The sequence below is a fragment of the Cervus elaphus genome, chromosome 30 (assembly GCF_910594005.1).
Source record: "Cervus elaphus chromosome 30, mCerEla1.1, whole genome shotgun sequence".
In the NCBI taxonomy this organism is placed as follows: Eukaryota; Metazoa; Chordata; class Mammalia; order Artiodactyla; family Cervidae; genus Cervus; species Cervus elaphus.
The window spans coordinates 14115781-14135007 of record NC_057844.1 but is presented as its reverse complement, the minus strand read 5'-3'; the positions used below and the strand labels follow the sequence as shown (position 1 = coordinate 14135007).

The following is a 19227-nucleotide window of genomic DNA, read 5'->3' as shown; positions in this document are numbered from 1 at the left end:
TGACCTGCTTTCAAGTAAGTCAATCTGTAACTATACAATCATCACAATCCTTCTGAAGGAACTAGATCATTTTTGAGGACAGACATTTAATATTTGGGGCTATATATAGAAAAGTAGAAGACAAAATCATGCTTTCCAAACTCATGTGGAATTTAGGTTTTATATTACATAACTTTCAATTGAAATTGTAAGCCCTTTGAAGCTTACAAATATAACATACCAATGCTGCATTATATAGCTTATATAGAAACAGGCAATGCAGAACTGTTTTCTGACAACACTGGTGGGTCAACAAAATGGTAAGATTCACAAAAAATGTGATTATAACAAGGAACAACTATATCAAACAGATGGAGTAGATAAATTTTTCTAATAGAATTTCTAAGAACAGAAAGAGTGGGATTTATTCTGTTGTCTATTTGAAAGATACTCTGATCCTTACAAATTATTATTTGTATTACTTTACTCATAAAATATATAAATATATAAACAAAAGTCAAAATAATTTTCCTTCTAAAATTAACATTGAATACTGTAGTGCTATGTATTATCAAAAATGATGTGAAATTAACCAAGTTAAATGAAAGTCTTATTAGCTAATTTACTCAATCACTTGAAACATAACAGCCCTCCAAACAACCAGAAAAATACATCATTCCATAGTCTTAAGAGAAGAAATACATTTTACATTTAACATAAACTATAAACTTTAATTATATAGAATCATCTACTTGATTTATAGATCCACAGAAGGATAGTTCTAATTAGTATTATTTCCATGAACTTCACCTAACCATAAAAACAATTTAAGTCCAATTTTAAAAGCTTGTATTCAAGTAAAAAGGCAAATTCACAAATAGAAAAATAAAAGCCTCAAAAGAAGATGAACGACTTGGGTTTTTTCTCCAGAAAAAAATTAGGGGTAATCAGACAATAGCTGAGTCAATAAACATACATGAATACTTAAAAAAATTAAGTAAAAGGCTCTGATTAAAAATAGCAGACTGGACAGTAAGTCTTTTACTTTCCAAAGGCTCTTTGAAATGAGAAATGAGATATTATAAACAAGAAAAATCCATAATAGGCCTAGAGAACAAGAAATGGAACCAGTACCAAAGCAGAAAGTTCAAAGAAATCCTGAAAGGTTTAAAACAGGTGAGACTGCACATAAAGAAAAATCACAGCAACCCACTCACCAGAGGAAAGAAAGACGAAAACACTCAATCCAGGGTCAACAAACACAAAACATAGCATCAAGGTAATTAATAAAACCAGGACTGGCAGACAGAGACCATTCCTAACTCCACAGTACAGGGCTAAGGGCTGCCGCCTGCCGCCTCAGCTCTCAGGCCAAGAAAGAGACTATGCCTGGAATGCACCTTAGTGCACAGAGCAGGTCCCAAGGGAAGCAGAGAGGCTTAACAACAGATCACATTTCAGAATCCAGAGGGCTGAAGATAGGGGACATTTATACCAAGGAGTAAACACACACAGTACTCAACCACACCTGGGTTCTGCAGGTTCCCAGACAGCCTCTGGGCTCCTTGCTTCGGACGAGATGTGACTGTGGACATAACTCACCTCTGTGCTCACAGCACACTGCCAATCCTCTCCTTCAATTAAACTATTGAAGCAAATCTATCAAACTGCTGAAAGAGGCCACGAATGAGTTCCAGGAGCAGAGACACACTGGAAGGAAAAAATATAAGAGGATCTTACAGAACAAACAGCTGTATAAGGAAAGAGGGGAAGAAACAAACTCTCCATACATTCCATGTGAAAGAAACTATTCTAGGCAACACTCCAGAAAAATGGGAGAGAGGGAAGCGTGAGAAAAAGATGAGACAGAAGAACAAACTGATGTTAAAGCATAGAAGGAGCAAACACACTTTGAGGAAAAATGAAGCGGGAGCCCACAGGAACCCGAGTCTTGAACCTTCTCCTTTGAGTGACAGGAATTTACTGACACATGACTGCAGTCCCTATCTGTTAGTAACTGGTTCAGTAATGGACAGAGTTATAAAAGCAAAACACTGTAAATGCCGAGCTTATGAACTTGGCTTTTTGAGATCAATGCCAAGGGAAGTATGCATATTTTTCATTCTTCAATTTCCCTGGAACAATTAATGTTTAAAGAATTATTTTCAAAAACTAACATCTTCACTGAGGTTTAATTACGATGATGATAGATACTCCAAGAGGCTTTACTGCAAACTGCATGAGTGGTACTTTGTGGAAAAGAGGCCAGATGAAAGCCACTTGTCTTAACTTGAAGGCCACAGAGGGAAGGGTGGGGTGTATCCCTTTCCTCTTATTAAGAAATGCTGGGGCCGCCTTTCAGGACACCCATGACGGTCTCTTAAACTACGCCACCTTACCTGTGAGCCTCCACAGAGCAGTGAAATGTTTCTCGTTTTCTTTCTCTCCCTTCCTTTACAATGTTGAATAATGTAATTCTACAAAACATGAGTCTTCTAGTTATAAGTCTGTCTACTGAAGATCATCAAACAGGAGAAAAATGATTTCTGAAAGTCTCCCAGTTTACTATACATAAACATATAGCAAGTAAAGGATGAGATGGTTGGATAGCATCACCAACTCAATGGACAAGAACCTGAGAACTCCTCAGGAAACAGTGGAGGACACAGGAGCCTGGGGTGCTGCAATCCACGGGGTCACGAAGAGCTGGACACGACTAAGTGACTGAACAATAACAAACGTGGAAAAATAAACATTTATGTCACTATTTCCAGGCCTATTGCTCTATTTCTACTGACCATCACCTAGTCCCTGGACCATCTCAATGCCCTCTCAACACATTTCACAGCTTCTCCTCTGGCTTATTCTAGTCTGCTGCCCTCATGCTCATAACCTTCCAAAGGCTTTCCATCAGACTTAAAATCTGCAGTCCTTGTCATAGTCTACTTGGCCCTAAGTGATATGGGCCCAAAGACCACTATTCCTTCCACACACTCATACTGGAGTTACCCCTGCTGCTAAACTCATTCCCACCTCAGGGTCTCTGCAGCATCCCCACTGCCTAGGAAGCACTTCAGATGTTCACATGGTCTGTTCCCTTCTCAGAGAGATCTTCCCTAACCTATGTAAAACAGACTCTTCTCTGCTGTCAAAAAATCAATCTCTTACTCTGATTTGGGTGGCCCAGCGGTAAAGATTCCACCTGCAATGCAGGAGACACAGGTTTGAAGACTCCCTGGAGGAGGAAATGGCAAGTCACTCCAGTATTGTTGCCTGGAAAATTCCATGGACAAAAAGGAGCCTGGTGGGCTACAGTCCATGGGGTTGCAGAGAGTCAGACACAATTGAAGTGACTAGGACTTCATGCACCCTGATTTAGTTTTCTAAAGAAAACTAAACTTCTAACTTCAATACCTCTACATATTATATATCTTACTTATTTGTGATTTGTCTCCACTAAAAAGTAAACTCCTAGAGGGCAGTGTCTTTGTCTGGCTCATGACTACCTCGCACTCCCCATAATTACGTCTAGTATGGAGCAAGTGCTTCCCTTGTGGCTCAGCTGGTAAAGAATCTGCCTGCAATGCGGGAAACCTGGGTTCGATCCTGGATTGGGAAGATCTCCAGGAGAAGGGAAAGGCTACCCACTCCAGTATTCTGGCCTGGAGAATTCCATGGACTCCTCGGGAAACAGTGGAGGACACAGGAGCCTGGGGTGCTGCAATCCATGCGGTCCCAAAGAGTCGGACACGGACACGACTGAGCTACTTTCACTTTCATGTAGTAGGTGCTTAATGAACATTTGCTGAATGAATGCCATTAGTAAATACCTATTAATACTTAAGACGAAATATAAACAGAAAAGCAGAAAATAAACACACACTCCCTCTAATCACAGACATGAATTTTCAATTGGCAAAGTCACTTGTAGTTCTTTTGTTCCTGAGTTTAATTATCTGTCCGTTTGTCATCCTTTTAAAGTATGGTTATTGTTCATAACTAAGCCTCAAGGGCCTATAATGCCTTTGCTGAATCAAGTCACTCATTCTCAAATTGCTGCAAGCCAAGTTGATGTATCCCAGATCTTCTGTTTCCCAGAAGTCAGTGTTAATACTCCACTGCTTCCGTAAGCTTTCTGGGCATGGTCTCCAGGGGTCACAAACCCCAGCTCACCACGCTATAGCTTCTTAGATACCTACTACCATTCATTCTTCACTTAGATTCTGCTCAGCAGAGGAGCCGTGATGCTGGTAGATGTATGTATGAGCCCTACAGGATTTCAAAGTTGGAATCATATAATTTCATGTTTGAGATAGCCAGGTGTAGTGGTACAAGGAAGCTAGTTTCGAAATTCAAGATGAAATAAATTTGGCGGCATGCTCCATCTGGACAGGGACCATGTCTATTTTGTTCACCAGCTATGCCCAGCCCCTGGCACAGGACAATCACTGAATGAATAAATGAACACAAATTGAACAAGGAAAGCAAATTATCCCAAAGTTGATGTAATACTACTAAAAGGAATACAGTAATTATCAAAGTCAGGAATAAGCATAGATACAATATGCCCAAGAAACTTCAAAGTAAGTTTAGATTTCTAACGAAACTCATTTTTAACTTACAGGAGTTGAAATCTTCTTCGCAGTTTCTGTGATTACTTGTCCTAGAGGTTTCCAGATCTGAAATGCGTAGCGACCTAAATATAATAGTAAAGGGAATAAAGGCAAATACATTTTCTGTAATGAAAGCCAATACCCACAAGGTGCTCACCATAGCAGTTATTTATAGTTTACTTTATATATGTTAGTTTAATAACTATTTCAAAACCTACCAGAAAGACAGTCATTTTTTCAAACTTCTAATTAGTTAAATGGACAACAGATTTCATTTTAATTACTCCAATTAAAAAAAAATTATATTGCTTCTCACAATTATAATCACTTTGAAATATATAGAAAACAAGTCATGTTTATGATCTATACAACACAGGACTGCTTTTAATGAAGTTACTGCTAAAGTAATAAACCAATTACGTGGGAAATATTTACAAAGAACGTGTTTACTATCAATTTCTCACTGAGGATGACCAAAAGCTTCTTTTATTTTAGTACTTTCCTTTCTTAGTCATCCTAATTATCAAAACTCCTCTTAGACTAGACAACTAAGTATCAATAGCAAAACAGGTCCTAACCTGTTTTGAGGGCATAGAACAAGAATAAAATATCATCAGACTAATCAGAATGTGTGTCATAATTAGACTGTGTGTCTACTAATACTGGTGTCTCCTTTCTAAAAGCTATGATCCTCTGAAGCTTCTAACCATGTTATTCACTTAAGATTACTACATAGGTAGTAATTCAACTACATAGGTCTTTTATAACAAGTTCAGTTCAGTTCAGTTCAGTTGCTCAGTCGTATCTGACTCTTTGCAACCCCATGAACCGCAGCACGCCAGACCTCCCTGTCCATCACCAACTCCCGGAGTTTACTCAAACCCATGTCCATCGAGTCGGTGATGCCATCCAACCATCTCATCCTCTGTCATCCCCTTCTCCTCCTGCCCCCAATCCCTCCCAGCATCAGGGTCTTTTCAAATGAGTCAGCTCTTCTCATCAGGTGGCCAAAGTACTGGAGTTTCAGCTTCAACATCAGTCCTTCCAATGAACACCCAGGACTGATCTCCTTTAGGATGGACTGGTTGGATCTCCTTGCAGTCCAAGGGACTCTCAAGAGTCTTCTCTAACACCACAGATCAAAAGCATCAATTCTTCTGCGCTCAGCTATCTTCATAGTCCAACTCTCACATCCATACGTGACCAATGGAAAAACCATAGCCTTGACTAGATGGACCTTTGTTAGCAAAGTAATGTCTCTGCTTTTTAATATGCTATCTAGGTTGGTCATAAATTTCCTTCCAAGGAGTAAGCGTCTTTTAATTTCATGGCTGCAGTCAAGCACTGTTTATAATAACCAGGACATGGAAGCAACCTAGATGCCCATCAGCAGACGAATGGATAAGGAAGCTGTGGTACATATACACCATGGAATATTACTTAGCCACTAAAAAGCATTCATTTGAATCAGTTCTAATGAGATGGATGAAACTGGAGCCCATTATACAGAGTGAAGTAAGCCAGAAAGATAAACACCAATACAGAATACTAAAGCATATATATGGAATTTAAAAAGATGGTAACGATAACCCTATATGCAAGACAGAAAAAGAGACACAGATGTACAGAACAGACTTTTAGACTCTGCGGGAGAAGGAGAGGGTGGGATGTTCAGAGAGAACAGCATTGAAACAAGTATACTATCAAGGGTGAAACAGATCACCAGCCCAGGTTGGATGCATGAGACGGGTGCTCAGGGCTGGTGCACTGGGAAGACCCAGAGGGATGGGATGGAGAGGGAGGCGGGAGAGGGGATCGGGATGGGGAACACATGTAAATCCATGGCTGATTCATATCAATGTATGGCAAAAACCACTACAATATTGTAAAGTAATTAGCCTCCAACGAACAAAAATAAATGGAAAAAAAAAAAGAAAAAATAATAATAATTTCATGGCTGCAGTCACCATCTGCAGTGATTTTGGAGTCCAGAAAAATAAAGTCTGACACTGTTTCCACTGTCTCCCCATCTATATGCCATGAAGTGATGGGACCGGATGCCATGATCTTAGTTTTCTGAATGTTGAGCTTTAAGACAACTTTTTCACTCTCCTCTTTCACTTTCATGAAGAGGCTCTTTAGTTCTTCTTCACTTTCTGCCATAAGGGTGGTGTCGTCTGCATATCTGAGGTTATTGATATTTCTCCCAGCAATCTTGATTCCAGCTTGTGCTTCATCCAGCCCAGCGTTTCTCATGATGTATTCTGCATGTAAGTTAAATAAGCAGATGATAATATACAGCCTTGACGTATTCCTTTTCCTATTTGGGACCAGTCTGTTGTTCCATGTCCAGTTCTAACTGTTGCTTCCTGACCGGCATACAGGTTTCTCAAGAGGCAGGTCAGGTGGTCTGGTATTCCCATCTCTTTCAGAATTTTCCAGTTACTGTGATTCACACAGTCAAAGGCTTTGTCATAGTCAATAAAGCAGAAATAGATGTTTTTTTGGAACTCTCTTGCTTTTCTGATGAACCAGCGGATATTGGCAGTTGGATCTCTGGTTCCTCTGCCTTTTCTAAAACCAGCTTGACCATCTGGAAGTTCACGGTTCACGTATTGCTGAAGCCTGGCTTGAAAAATTTTAAGCATTACTTTACTAGCATGTGAGATGAGTGCAACTGTGTGGTAGTTTGAGCCTTCTTTGGCATTGCCTTTCTTTGGGATTGGAATGAAAACTGACCTTTTCCAGTCCTGTGGACACTGCTGAGTTTTCCAAATTTGCTACCTGTCTAAATATATTGTTATTCCTGTTCAGACAACACGCTATAGTGAAAAACAAAGGATGCTAGTTAGACCTAGGAAGATGTGAAGTAGTCAACCTAGGTAGGAGATGAAAAGCTCTTGAAACCAAGGAGAATGTTAAAGTAAAATTAAACAAAGCTGAAACCCTAACTCGTCTAAATCTCTTATCACATAGAGATCAACTTTCATTTGATTCTTCAATAGTATAAAATATGGCTTTTCAATTCAATTCAGTCACTCAGTTGTGTACAAACCCCATGGACTGCAGCACACCAGGTTTCCCTGTCCATCACCAACTCCCGGAGCTTACTCAAACTCATGTCCATGGCTTTTAAAGTGTCTCAAAATTCGTTGAAAACCACAATCATGCAATCAAAGCAATGTAAAAAAGCATGTAAAAAAGCAATCAAAGGCTTCAAGAACTGACATTTGGACATTTACTTTAACCATAAAAGAGAAGACAAAGCTCTAACAGTCTAGGAATACTTTTCTTCTAAATTCTAAGCTTTAGTTGTAGCTGACTATGAAAGAGAAATGCCTGTTATTTAATATTCTGGATAGTAAATGAATTTGGCAACAGTGTAATATGTATGCAGTACATATACCAATTCTTCTCAGTTTAGAAAGAAGACCTTGGCAAAAGCATATCTTTCTCTAATTTCAAATAAAAATCTCACATTTGAATTTGAAGTAATTATGCCTATTCTTATTTCAAATTCAAATGTAAGATTTTTATTTGAAATGAGAAAGACATGCTTTCAGAAAACTAAGATGATGGCATCCAGTCCCATCACCTCATGGCAAATAGATGGGGAGATAATGGAAACAGCAAGAGACTTGATTCTTTTGGGCTCCAAAATCACTGCAGATGGTGACTGCGGCCATGAAATTAAAAGACGCTTGCTCCTTGGAAGAAAAGCTATGACCAACCTAGACATATTAAAAAGCAGAGACGTTACTTTGCCAACAAAGGTCTGTCTAGTCAAGGCTATGGTTTTTCCAGTAGTCCTGTATGGATGTGAGAGTTGGACTATAAAGAAAGATGAGTGCAGAAGAATTGATGCTTTTGAACTGTGATGTTAGAGAAGACTCTTTAGAGTCCCTTGGACTGCAAAGAGATCCAACCAGTCAATCCTAAAGGAAATTAGTCCTGAATATTCATTGGAAGGACTGATGCTGAAGCTGAAACTCCAATACTTTGGCCACCTGTTGCGAAGAACTGACTCATTTGAAAAGACCCTGAGGCTGAGAAAGATTAAAGGTGCAAGGAGAAGGGGATGACAGAGGATGAGACGGTTGGATGGCATCACTGACTTGATGGACCTAAGTTTGAGCAAGCTCCGGGAGTTTGTAATGGACAGGGAAGGGTGGTGTGTTGCAGTCTATGGGGTCACATAGAGTCAGACACAACTGACCAACTGAACTGAACTGATGCCTATTCTGCTATAGCACTTTATACTAAAATTTTTTTATGTTTATGGGCAAGTCTGTCAGAATTCCTTTTCAGACATGATACTCTTCACATGAAACCTCCATAAGTAGTAAACTATAGTTACAAAATGAGACATAAGACTTTGATGGTATAAGAACCAAGAAAAACTGAACCACTGATCGCCCTGATTTTAAAGTTCTCACTGGTAAGGTGCTTTAAATAGAGATGTGTGGAATTAAATATTATGCAAAACAAAACAAAATCTTTTAAGTCTCTTTTCCTATTGGATGTCACTGCATATAACCACAATAGAATGTATTAATAGCTCCACCTACAAAGAAGATACAATTAATAAGATCAAACCCATGGCTCTTAGGAGGCACAAAAGTTAACTGAAAAATGTAAATCTTTATCAACAAAGAAATGCTCTTAGATGAACATTTAATTAGACAATAGCTATGTAATTTAAAATTATAAATTAATGACTGGAAATGATAGCAATTTTACTTTAAATCTTTATAACTATTCTTTCTAAAAAGATTTTGGCAGTAAAAGAAATCCTCCTGGGTTTCCAAAGAAATTACACCAATACATTAAATTGAGTAATAAACACACTAACAAGAATAACTAGCTCAGAAAGAACTGACAGAAAATGTATAAACTTATCTGCAAGAAAAAAATAAATATGGGTGTACAGAAGAGCCCATATCACTTATACTGCTTCATATTAAAATTTATTTTTTAACAGTATACTACAGCTCAAACTAAAAAAATGTCAGGAAGATCAATTATTACTGGGGCTAGTTTTCCAAACTTTGGTAGCATTAATTTCCTTCACGACAAAATTTATCTATACTGACAAATGTTCACGGACTATGAATGCTGTAAACAATGGGAATGCATGTCTTAAAACCAAAAACCTCAGAATACTGAAAGTCTTCTCAAAATTCACTCTAAAAGCTATTTGGAAATATTTCTCCTACAACATTTATTGATATGTATCCTTTATTTATCTTACCTGCAAAGCCAAGCGCTGCAATACCCAGCCCCACAGCTATCAAACTTCTTGCCTACAGAGGAAAAAAATGATTATCATTTACAGTGCTACATACGAGTTTTTAAAGTAAATCATTTAAAATAATGAGAACAATTATGGTAAATATCACATTTTCTTCAAGCTCTGCTCTGTAGAAGTTTTAAATATCTTCAGTGTCTATGAGATTATATCTCCTACACACTATATTGGCTGATTTTCAGTGAACTAATTTTAGATTTCATTCAATTTCCATGTAATTTGAATTCATTCTGACCAAGAGCTTTTATGTTACCTGTTGCTAAAATGTTTTCTATAGACTATTCTTAACAGTGGGTCTAGTGTATTTATCTTCCATAAATATAAAAGGCAAATATTTCCTCCTCCTTTACATATGTGATGCTCAAACGGACTCCACTCTACTTAAAAATATAATAAAATATGATATCCAAGTGTAGCCAAGAAGCCAAACTGTGGAAAATTAGTAAAAGTGATGAAGAACTTAAGAACTAGTTTATTTCTACCTTTCTAGACCAAGGTAAAAATTTTAAAATAAGAGCGAAAAATCCAGAGTCTAAAAATATGAGCTCATCCAGATAAACTGTGAACTAGTTATATACTCCATATTATTCTCTGCTTTTCTCCTTAACTACCTGGAGAAAATATTTAAGTCACAACAGAAAAAGGTTTTAGGTAGCAAAGATCAATGGACGCCCCCAAGATCCATTCTCCCTTTCTTCTACAGGATCAAAAGTTCCTATTTTTAGCCAGACACATATTTCCAAGCCTCCCTTAGACTCAGGTACAGCATTGTTTAGTAAATGTTGGCTTGCTTATAGCGTATAAGCAGAGCAGTGTGTGCAGCATCCGCAAAGTCTTTCAGGGGACGGGGGAATATCCCTCCCCTTTTCCATCCCTCCGTCCTACTGGCTGCAATGTGGACATTATACCAGGAGCCGCCTCTGGACGACCATGGAGCTGCAACAGTGCCCCTGGATTGCCTCGACTTACATGAGATAAAAATAAAATTCTGGCTTCCTAAGATACTACTTCTATTTTCGGTTTTCAGGTATTTGCAGCCAAATCAAAATTTTGATGGGGTCATGACTGAGGAGAGACGCTATAGAAATGTTTTTTGTCTGATTAGTGGTGAGAGAGGCAATTCCGTAACATCCAGCAAAGACTAAGAATAGCTACAACAATCTCACCAGGGAACAGGAATGGATTCATTTCACATCAGTGCAGAAGTCAGTCAAAAAGTGGAGGTTGAGACTGGAAGGACAGTAAAACCAAAAAGCCCTACAGCCATTAGCTTTCAAGTTCTGTAAGGGAATGCAAGTCTTAGGAAATCAAAACCCCAAATATTCAACAAGAGACTACAAGGATAAATATCAGGACACAAAGGCCAACTGTATGAAGGTGCTCTAACTTTAACACCCAGTAATGCTCTCTTTGGAGAAGGGCACAGCAAACCCACTCCAGCATTCCTGCCTGGAGAATCCCGCGGACAGAGGAGCCTGGTGGGCTACAGTCCACAGGCTCACAAAGAGTCGGACACGACTAAAGCAACGCAGCACTCGGGCACTCAGTGCGCTCTTAGATACACAGAGCTCTTCAAAGACAAGCTGAACAAAGTCCATCTAGGCTTCTTCAGTGCCAGTTTTAAGATACACCTTCTCATCAGGCAGAGCCCTAGGACAATCTCAGGGAAGGAAGAGTCTTTGGTAGACGGCAAGCCTAGAGCTAGCTAGCCAGAGAGGCCAGTCTTCAAGGTTCCTTTTAGGTTAAGTTAAAGCGAAAGTTGCTCACTCATGTCTGACTCTTTGCGACCCCATGGACTGTATGGAATTCTCCAGGCCAGAATACTGGAGTGGGTAGCCTTTCCCTTCTCCAGGGGATCTTCCCAACCCAGGATTGAACCCAGGTCTCCCGCATTGCGGGTAGATTCTTTACCAGCTGAGCCACAAGGGAAGTCCTCCCTTCAGGTTGCCTAGACTTAATTACTCCTGAAACTGAAGGAAGATGTGTATTAATTTAAAGATGATGTTCTGGGTTGGCTGAAACCCTTTGCTCTTCACCTGAAACTACTACAACATTGTTAACTAGCTATATGCAAACACAAAATAAAAAGTTTAAAAAAGAAAGAAAACGAAGTTCTGTTGAGGTATATTTTTGCCATTTTCTAGAGCTTCCCAGGGACTACAGATTTTGAGTTTTCCAGTCTTATTTTCCATTGGTTCACTTTAAAAATTCTCAGTTCAACCAAAGTACTCAGCTGCTTCATGTGTGAATTTATTTTCCTTCCTTATAAACTCTACTTACTCTTTTATCTGACTAGAAATACCTATCTGTGCCTATCAAGATCTGACATATTCTCAATATTTCAGCTTGAACCAGCCACAGAATGGAAGAACTCATTTGCAACACATGAAAGACAATAAGCACATATCCAAAAATACAGAGAATTCTTCCCCATTAATAAGACAGACAATCCAATAGAAATGGACAAAAGAGTAGGTCAGGGACTTCATAGAAAACAAAAGTCTAAATGGCTGATAAACATGAACACTAATGGTAACAACCACCAAACCAAAATGGTGTACTAATATTAATACCAGAATATAAAGATCTCTGACCTTTGTGGAATTTGTTCTGTTCACCAATGAATCAAGCACCAAGCAGTAGTGTCTACACTTCTAGGGTGATTCTTCTAGGATATTCTTCTAGGATTCACTTCTAGGATAACAGTAATAATGTATGTAAAGGACTTAGCACAGTGGCTTGGCACATGTACTTTTAAATTTGTCTGAGTAAAAGAAGATTCACAGAAGTGGTTTTTGAGGTAGGCTTTTTTTATAGATTAATTATTATAACATTTTTACTATTCTGACTATTCAAATATATATGAGAAAAGAAAGCTGCCTTACTAAAGAGATTTTTATGTCAAGATATTTATATCAAAAACATTAAACCATTAGGCATTTGGTCATTTTTCACTTTAATCTAACAATATGTAAGGCTCAACTGTGTTTAACAATTAAAAATTCAATTTAATTTTCAATAAATAAGTATTGAATACTCTGATGATTATTCTCTATTTGTCCCCCCAGGTTCATTTTCCACTCTCCTCTGCCTTGCTCTGTACCTCTGTCTCCACTTGCCTCAAAAGACTACATTATCCAGTCCTCATTTGCCCTCCTGCTACTGGCTGGGTTTTGCCAATGAGAGGAATTTTCACAGAACACCAAACACTAATTACCAATCCCAGAAAAGGACTCTAAATATCTCTGCCCAGTATATCTTGGTATCAAAGTTTCAAAGCCAAATACAATGCTCAAGCACTGGATAGAATAACATTTCTTACCCAGAGAAGAGGCAGAGTAAGATCAGCTCCAGTCCAGCCATGTGCATGAGTCTCAAGGGCTGGGGAAAGACAGCTGACAAGAAGAAATTGGCCCCTGTGCTCCGGTCCCCTCTTTAGCCCACACCACCCCTGGAATCGAACATACTGAAAGCTGGGGGCAAGAATGAAACAGCAAAAGATAATCCCACAAAACACAGGCTGTGTGAGCTCCTCACCTTTTGCTAAAAAAGTGTTTCGAGTCCAAGACCTCTTCTCGTGAGGCCAAGCAGGGCTGAAAGCCTGCGCATGTGAAACTGCTTTTCTCAAAAGGAAGCATCAGCAGAAAAGCAGCAGTGGAAGGAGACAGGAAAACAGTACCATTTATTCCCGGCTGTGTTTCCTCCTCGGCCACAGCTCTTGTTCAGCGGCTCTTCCTCCATCCCTGTAACTCTCACTGGGTCCACAAGCATAGTTCCCAACCCCTTGCCTCCTTGCCTGAGTAGGTAACTGTTTCCAACTGTCACTAGTCCCTGGGTGATTCATCATCCTTTCTTGTTTACCTTAAACTATGCCCACAACTCTGCAAATAGTCCCTTCATTAAACTAAGTCCCCAAAACCCACCCATTACTACCAGTTTCCTCACTGGCACAAGCATGAGTATACATGAGTCACTATATTATGCCTAAGAGATGGAGCGTATAAGGAAAAGGCTTGTATCAAATGGGTATATGCTGAACATGGTGAGCCTCCAATGCTAATGCTAACTAACCTCCCAACGGTCTTTATCTTTAAACTTCTGTTTAGTTCAGTTCAATTCAGTCGCTCAGTTGTGTCTGACTCTTTGCGACCCCATGAACTGCTGCACGCCAGGCTTCCCTGTCCATCAACAACTCGCGGAGTTTATTCAGACTCATGTCCATTGAGTCGGTGATGCCATCCAACCATCTCAGCCTCTGTAGTCCCCTTCTCTTCCCACCTTCAATCTTTCCTAGCATCAGGGTCTTTGCAGCTGAGTAAGTTCTTCACATCAGGTGGCCAAAGTATTAAGAGCTTCAGCTTCAACATCAGTCCTTCCAGTGAATATTCATGACTAATTTCCATTACGACAGACTGGTTGGATCTCCTTGCAGTAGAAGGGATGCTCAAGAGTCTTCTCCAACACCACAGTTCAAAGGCATCAATTCTTTGGCACTCAGCTTTCTTTATTGGCCAACTCTCACATCCATACATGACTACAGGAAAAACCACAGCTTTGACTAGATGGACTTAATGGCAAAGTAATGTCTCTGCTTTTTAATATGCTGTCTAGGTTGGTCATAACTTGTCTTCCAAGGAGTAAGCATATTTTAATTTCATGGCTGCAATCACCATCTGCAGTGATTTTGGAGCCCCAAAAAATAAAGTCAGCCACTGTTTCCCCATCTATTTGCTATGAAGTGATGGGACCGGATGTCATGATTTTAGTTTTCTGAATGTTGAGCTTTAAGCCAACTTTTTCACTCTCCTCTTTCACTTTCATCAAGACGCTCTTTAGTTCTTCTTCACTTTCTGCCATAAGGGTGGTGTTATCTGCATATCTGAGGTTATTGATATTTCTCCCAGCAATCTTGATTCTAGCTTGTGCTTCTCCCAGCCCAGTGTTTCTCATGATGTACTCTACACGTAAGTTAAATAAGCAGGGTGACAATATACAGCCTTGACGTACTCCTTTCCCTGTTTGGAACCAGTCTGTTGTTCCAAGTCCAGTTCTAACTGTTGCTTCCTGACCTGAAACCAGATTTCTCAAGAAGCAGGTCAGGTAGTCTGGTATTCCCATCTCTTTCAGAATTTTCCACAGTCTACTGTGATCCACACAGTCATAGGCTTTGGTGTAGTCGATAAAGCAGATATAGATGTTTTTCTGGAACTCTCTTGCTTCTTTGATGATCCAATGGATGCTGGCAATTTGATCTCTGGTTCCTCTGCCTTTTCAAAATCCAGCTTGAACATCTGGAAGTTCATGGTTCACGTATTGTTGACACCTGGCTTGGAGAATTTTGAGCATTACTTTGCTAGCTAGTGTGAGATGAGTGCAATTGTGCAGTAGTGTGAGCATTCTTTGGCATTGCCTTTGGGACTGGAACGAAAACTGAACTTTTCCAGTCCTGTGGCCACTGCTGAGTTTTCCAAATTTGCTGACATATTGAGTGCAGCACTTTCACAGCATCAGCTTTTAAGATTTAAATAGCTCAACTGGAATTCCATCACCTCCACTAGCTATGTTTGTACTGATGCTTCCTATGTCCCACTTGACTTCGCATTCCAGGATGTCTGGCTCTAGGTGAGTGATCACACCATCGTGATGATCTGGGTTGTGAAGATCTTTTTTGTAGAGTTCTTCTGTGTATTCTTGCCGCCTCTTTTTAATATGTTCTGCTTCTATTAGGTCCATACCATTTCTGTCCTTTATCAAACCCATCTTTGCATGAAATGATCACTTGGTATCTCTAAGAGATCTCTAGTCTTTCCCCTTCTGTTGCTTTCCTCTATTTCTTTGCACTGATCACTGAGAAAGGCCTTCTTATCTCTCCTTGCTATTCTTTGTAACTCTGCATTCAAATGAGTATTTCTTTCCTTTTCTCCTTTGCCTTTCACTTCCCTTCTTTTCACAGCTATTTGTAAGGCCTCCTCAGACAGCCATTTTGCCTTTCCTTTTCTTGGGGATGGTCTTGATCCCTGCTCCTGTACAATATCATGAACCTCCATCCATAGTTCTTCAGGCACTCTGTCTATGAGATTTAATCCCTTGAATCTATTTCTCATTTCCACTGTGTAACGGATTTGATTTAGGTCATACCTGAATGGTTTAGTAGTTTTCCCTACTTTCTTCTATTTAAGTCTGAATTTGGCAATAAGGAGTTCATGATCTGAGCCATAGTCAGCTCCTGGTCTTGTTTTTGCTGACTGTATAGAGCTTCTCCATCTCTGGCTGCAAAGCATATAATCAGCCTGATTTCAGTATTGACCATCTGATGATGTCCATGTGTAGAATCGTCTTCTGTGTTGTTGGAATAGGTTTTCTATGACAAGTGAGTTCTCTTGGCAAAACTCTATTAGCCTTTGCCCTGCTTCATTCTGTACTCCAAGGTCAAATTTGCCTGTTGCTCTAGGTGTTTCTTGACTTCCTACTTTTGCATTCCAGTCCCCTATAATGAAAAGGACATCTTTTCTGGGAGTTAGTTCTAGCAGGTCTTGTAGGTCTTCATAGAACCATTCAGCTTCAGCTTCTTCAACATTACTGGTCAGGGCATAGGCTTGGATTACGGTGATATTGAATGGTTTGCCTTGGAAATGAACAGAGATAATTCTGCCGGTTTTGAGATTGCATCCAAGTACTGCATTTTGGACTCTTTTGTTGACTATGAGGGCTACCCCCATTTCTTCTAAGGGATTCTTGACCACGGTAGTAGATATAATGGTCATCTGAGTTAAATTCACCCATGCCAGTCCACTTTAGTTCACCGATTCCTAAAATGTCAATGTTCACCCTTGCCATCTCCTGTTTGACCACCTCCAATTTACCTTGATTCATGGACCTAACATTCCAGGTTCCTATGCAGTATTGTTCTTCATAGCATTGGACTTTACTTCCATTACCAGTCACATCAGCATTTGGGCACTGTTTTTCCTTTGGTTCCATCTCTTCATTTTTTCTTGAGTTATTTCTCCACTGATCTCCAGTAGCATACTGGGCACCTACCAACCTGGGGAGTTCCTCTTTCAGTGTCCTATCTTTTTGCCTTTTCATACTGTTCCTGGGTTTCTCAAGGCAAGAATACTGAAGTGGTTTGCCATTGCCTTCTCCAGTGGACCAAATTTTGTCAGAACTCTCCACCATGACCCATCTGTCTTAGGTGGCCCTACAGGGCATGGCTCATGGTTTCACTGAGTTAGACAAGGCTGAGGTCCATGTGATCAGACTGATTAGTTTTCCGTGATTGTGGTTTTCAGTCTGTCTGCCCTCTGATGGAGAAGGATAAGAGACTTATGGAAGCTTCCTGATGGGAGAGACTGACTGAGGGGGAACTGGGTCTTGTTCTGATGGGCGGGGCCCTGCTCAGCAAATCTTTAGTCCAATTTTCTATTGATGGGCGGGGCTTTGTTCCCTCCCTGTTATTTGACCTGAGGCCAAACTCTGGTGGAGATAATGAAGACAATGGCGGCCTCCTTCAAAAGATCCCGTGCAGGCACTGCTACACTCAGTGCCCCCAACCCTGCAGCAGGCCACAGCCGACCCACGCCTCCGCTGGAGACTCCCGGACACTCATGGGCAAGATCTTTAACCTTATTACATTTATTTCACCAGTGTAAGCTTAGGTATGTGTTCTGTCTCTGTAAGCTTTTCTAATGTGTTCTGTCTCTGTAAGCTTTTCTAATGTGTTCTGTCTCTGTAAGCTTTTCTAGATACCAAGAGCCTTTAAAAAACCTGATAAAATCTATGAATCATCACTCCCAGAAAAGCACAAATACATACACAGCACAATTTTTTGGTACATAATACGAGGGAATCCATGAGTTTCCCTTAAAGTCCTTCAGTTCACAAATCCCAACACAAGAACCTCTATAAAAAATAAACAAATGCTCACTGAAATCAAGATCAAATTTACTTTCAACTCCTATAGCATATATGAAGTCTTGTCATTTATATTTCATTTCTTATTCATTCAACAATAGTACAATAAGACAAATTATGCTGATGTCAGAATCTCTATTTAAGACTAACTTTATAGAAAGATAAACATAAGAGTCAGAATTAATCTTTATTTCTAAAGACTAATCTTACAGAAAAATAAACATGAGGTCTTGACACCTTTAAAAACAACAAAAACAAACACAAATTAGGTAGATCACTGGAGCAAATAAAGATGTTCAATAAATGACCCAAAACTAGGCAATCAAGCCCTACTTATCCACATTGAAAATGGACAAAGTATTAGCATAGCTAATCAAAAACTCATTTCTTATTGGAATTAAAATTCCTTATTGGAAGGGGAGTGTATCTGATTTATCTCTTTTAACTGTATTTTCAATTAATTTGACAGTAAAATAGTTTATACCTTTTGAGCACAAACAATTGATAACAAAAATTATCTGGAAGTTGAACTCAACTTGAAATTTTAAAAAATATCATGTAACCTATACTATCAGATTTTGTAATCTAAAATAAGAATAAAGGTCTTCCTCATAAAGTTTCCTATGGAAATACTAAGACTGTTAGAGATAAGCAAATAAGAAAGCTTTAACCTCAAGGCTGTATATTGTCACCCTGCTTATTTAACTCATATGCAGAGTATACATTATGAGAAATGCTGGGCTGGAAGAAGCACAAGCTGGAATCAAGATTGCTGGGAGAAATATCAATAACCTCAGATATGCCGATGATACCACCCTTATGGCAGAAAGTGAAGAGGAACTAAAAAGCCTCTTGATGAAAGTGAAAGAGGAGAGTGAAAAAGTTGGCTTAAAACTCAGCATTCAGAAAACAAAGATCATGACATCCGGTCCCATCACTTTATGGCAAATAGATGGGAAAACAGTGGAAACAGTGGCTGACTTTATTTTTCTGGACTCCAAAATCACTGCAGATAGTGACTGCAGCCATGAAATTAAAATATGCTTACTCCTTGGAAGGAAAGTTATGACCAACCTAGAGAGCATATTAAAAAGCAGAGACATTACTTTGCCAACAAAGCTCCGTCTAGTCAAGGCTATGTTTTTCCAGTAGACAAGTATGGATGTGAGAGTTGGACTATAAAGAAAGCTGCGGGTTGAAGAATTGATGTCTTTGAACTGTGGTGTTGGAGAAGACTCTTGGGAGTCCCTTGGACTGCAAGGCGATCCAACCAGTCCATCCTAAAGGAAATCAGTCCTGAATATTCACTGGAAGGATTGATGCTGAAGCTGAAACTTTAATACTGTGGCCACCTGATACGAAGAACTGACCCATTTGAAAAGTCCCTGATGGTGGAAAAGATTGAAGGCAGGA

At 39.5% G+C, this 19227-nt stretch overlaps 1 protein-coding gene across 1 annotated transcript in view; it reads right to left on the bottom strand.

Annotated features, from left to right (window-relative positions):
- The window catches only part of DNAJC15 (DnaJ heat shock protein family (Hsp40) member C15), a 72192-nt gene that overhangs the window by 32722 nt on the left and 20243 nt on the right, over nt 1-19227 (bottom strand). Inside the window, exons 2-3 of the mRNA XM_043891695.1 lie at nt 9844-9895; nt 4602-4675 (exon numbers count right to left, since the gene is read on the bottom strand). Coding sequence (XP_043747630.1) covers nt 4602-4675; nt 9844-9895 — 126 coding nt within the window. The remainder of the gene's footprint in view (nt 1-4601; nt 4676-9843; nt 9896-19227) is intronic.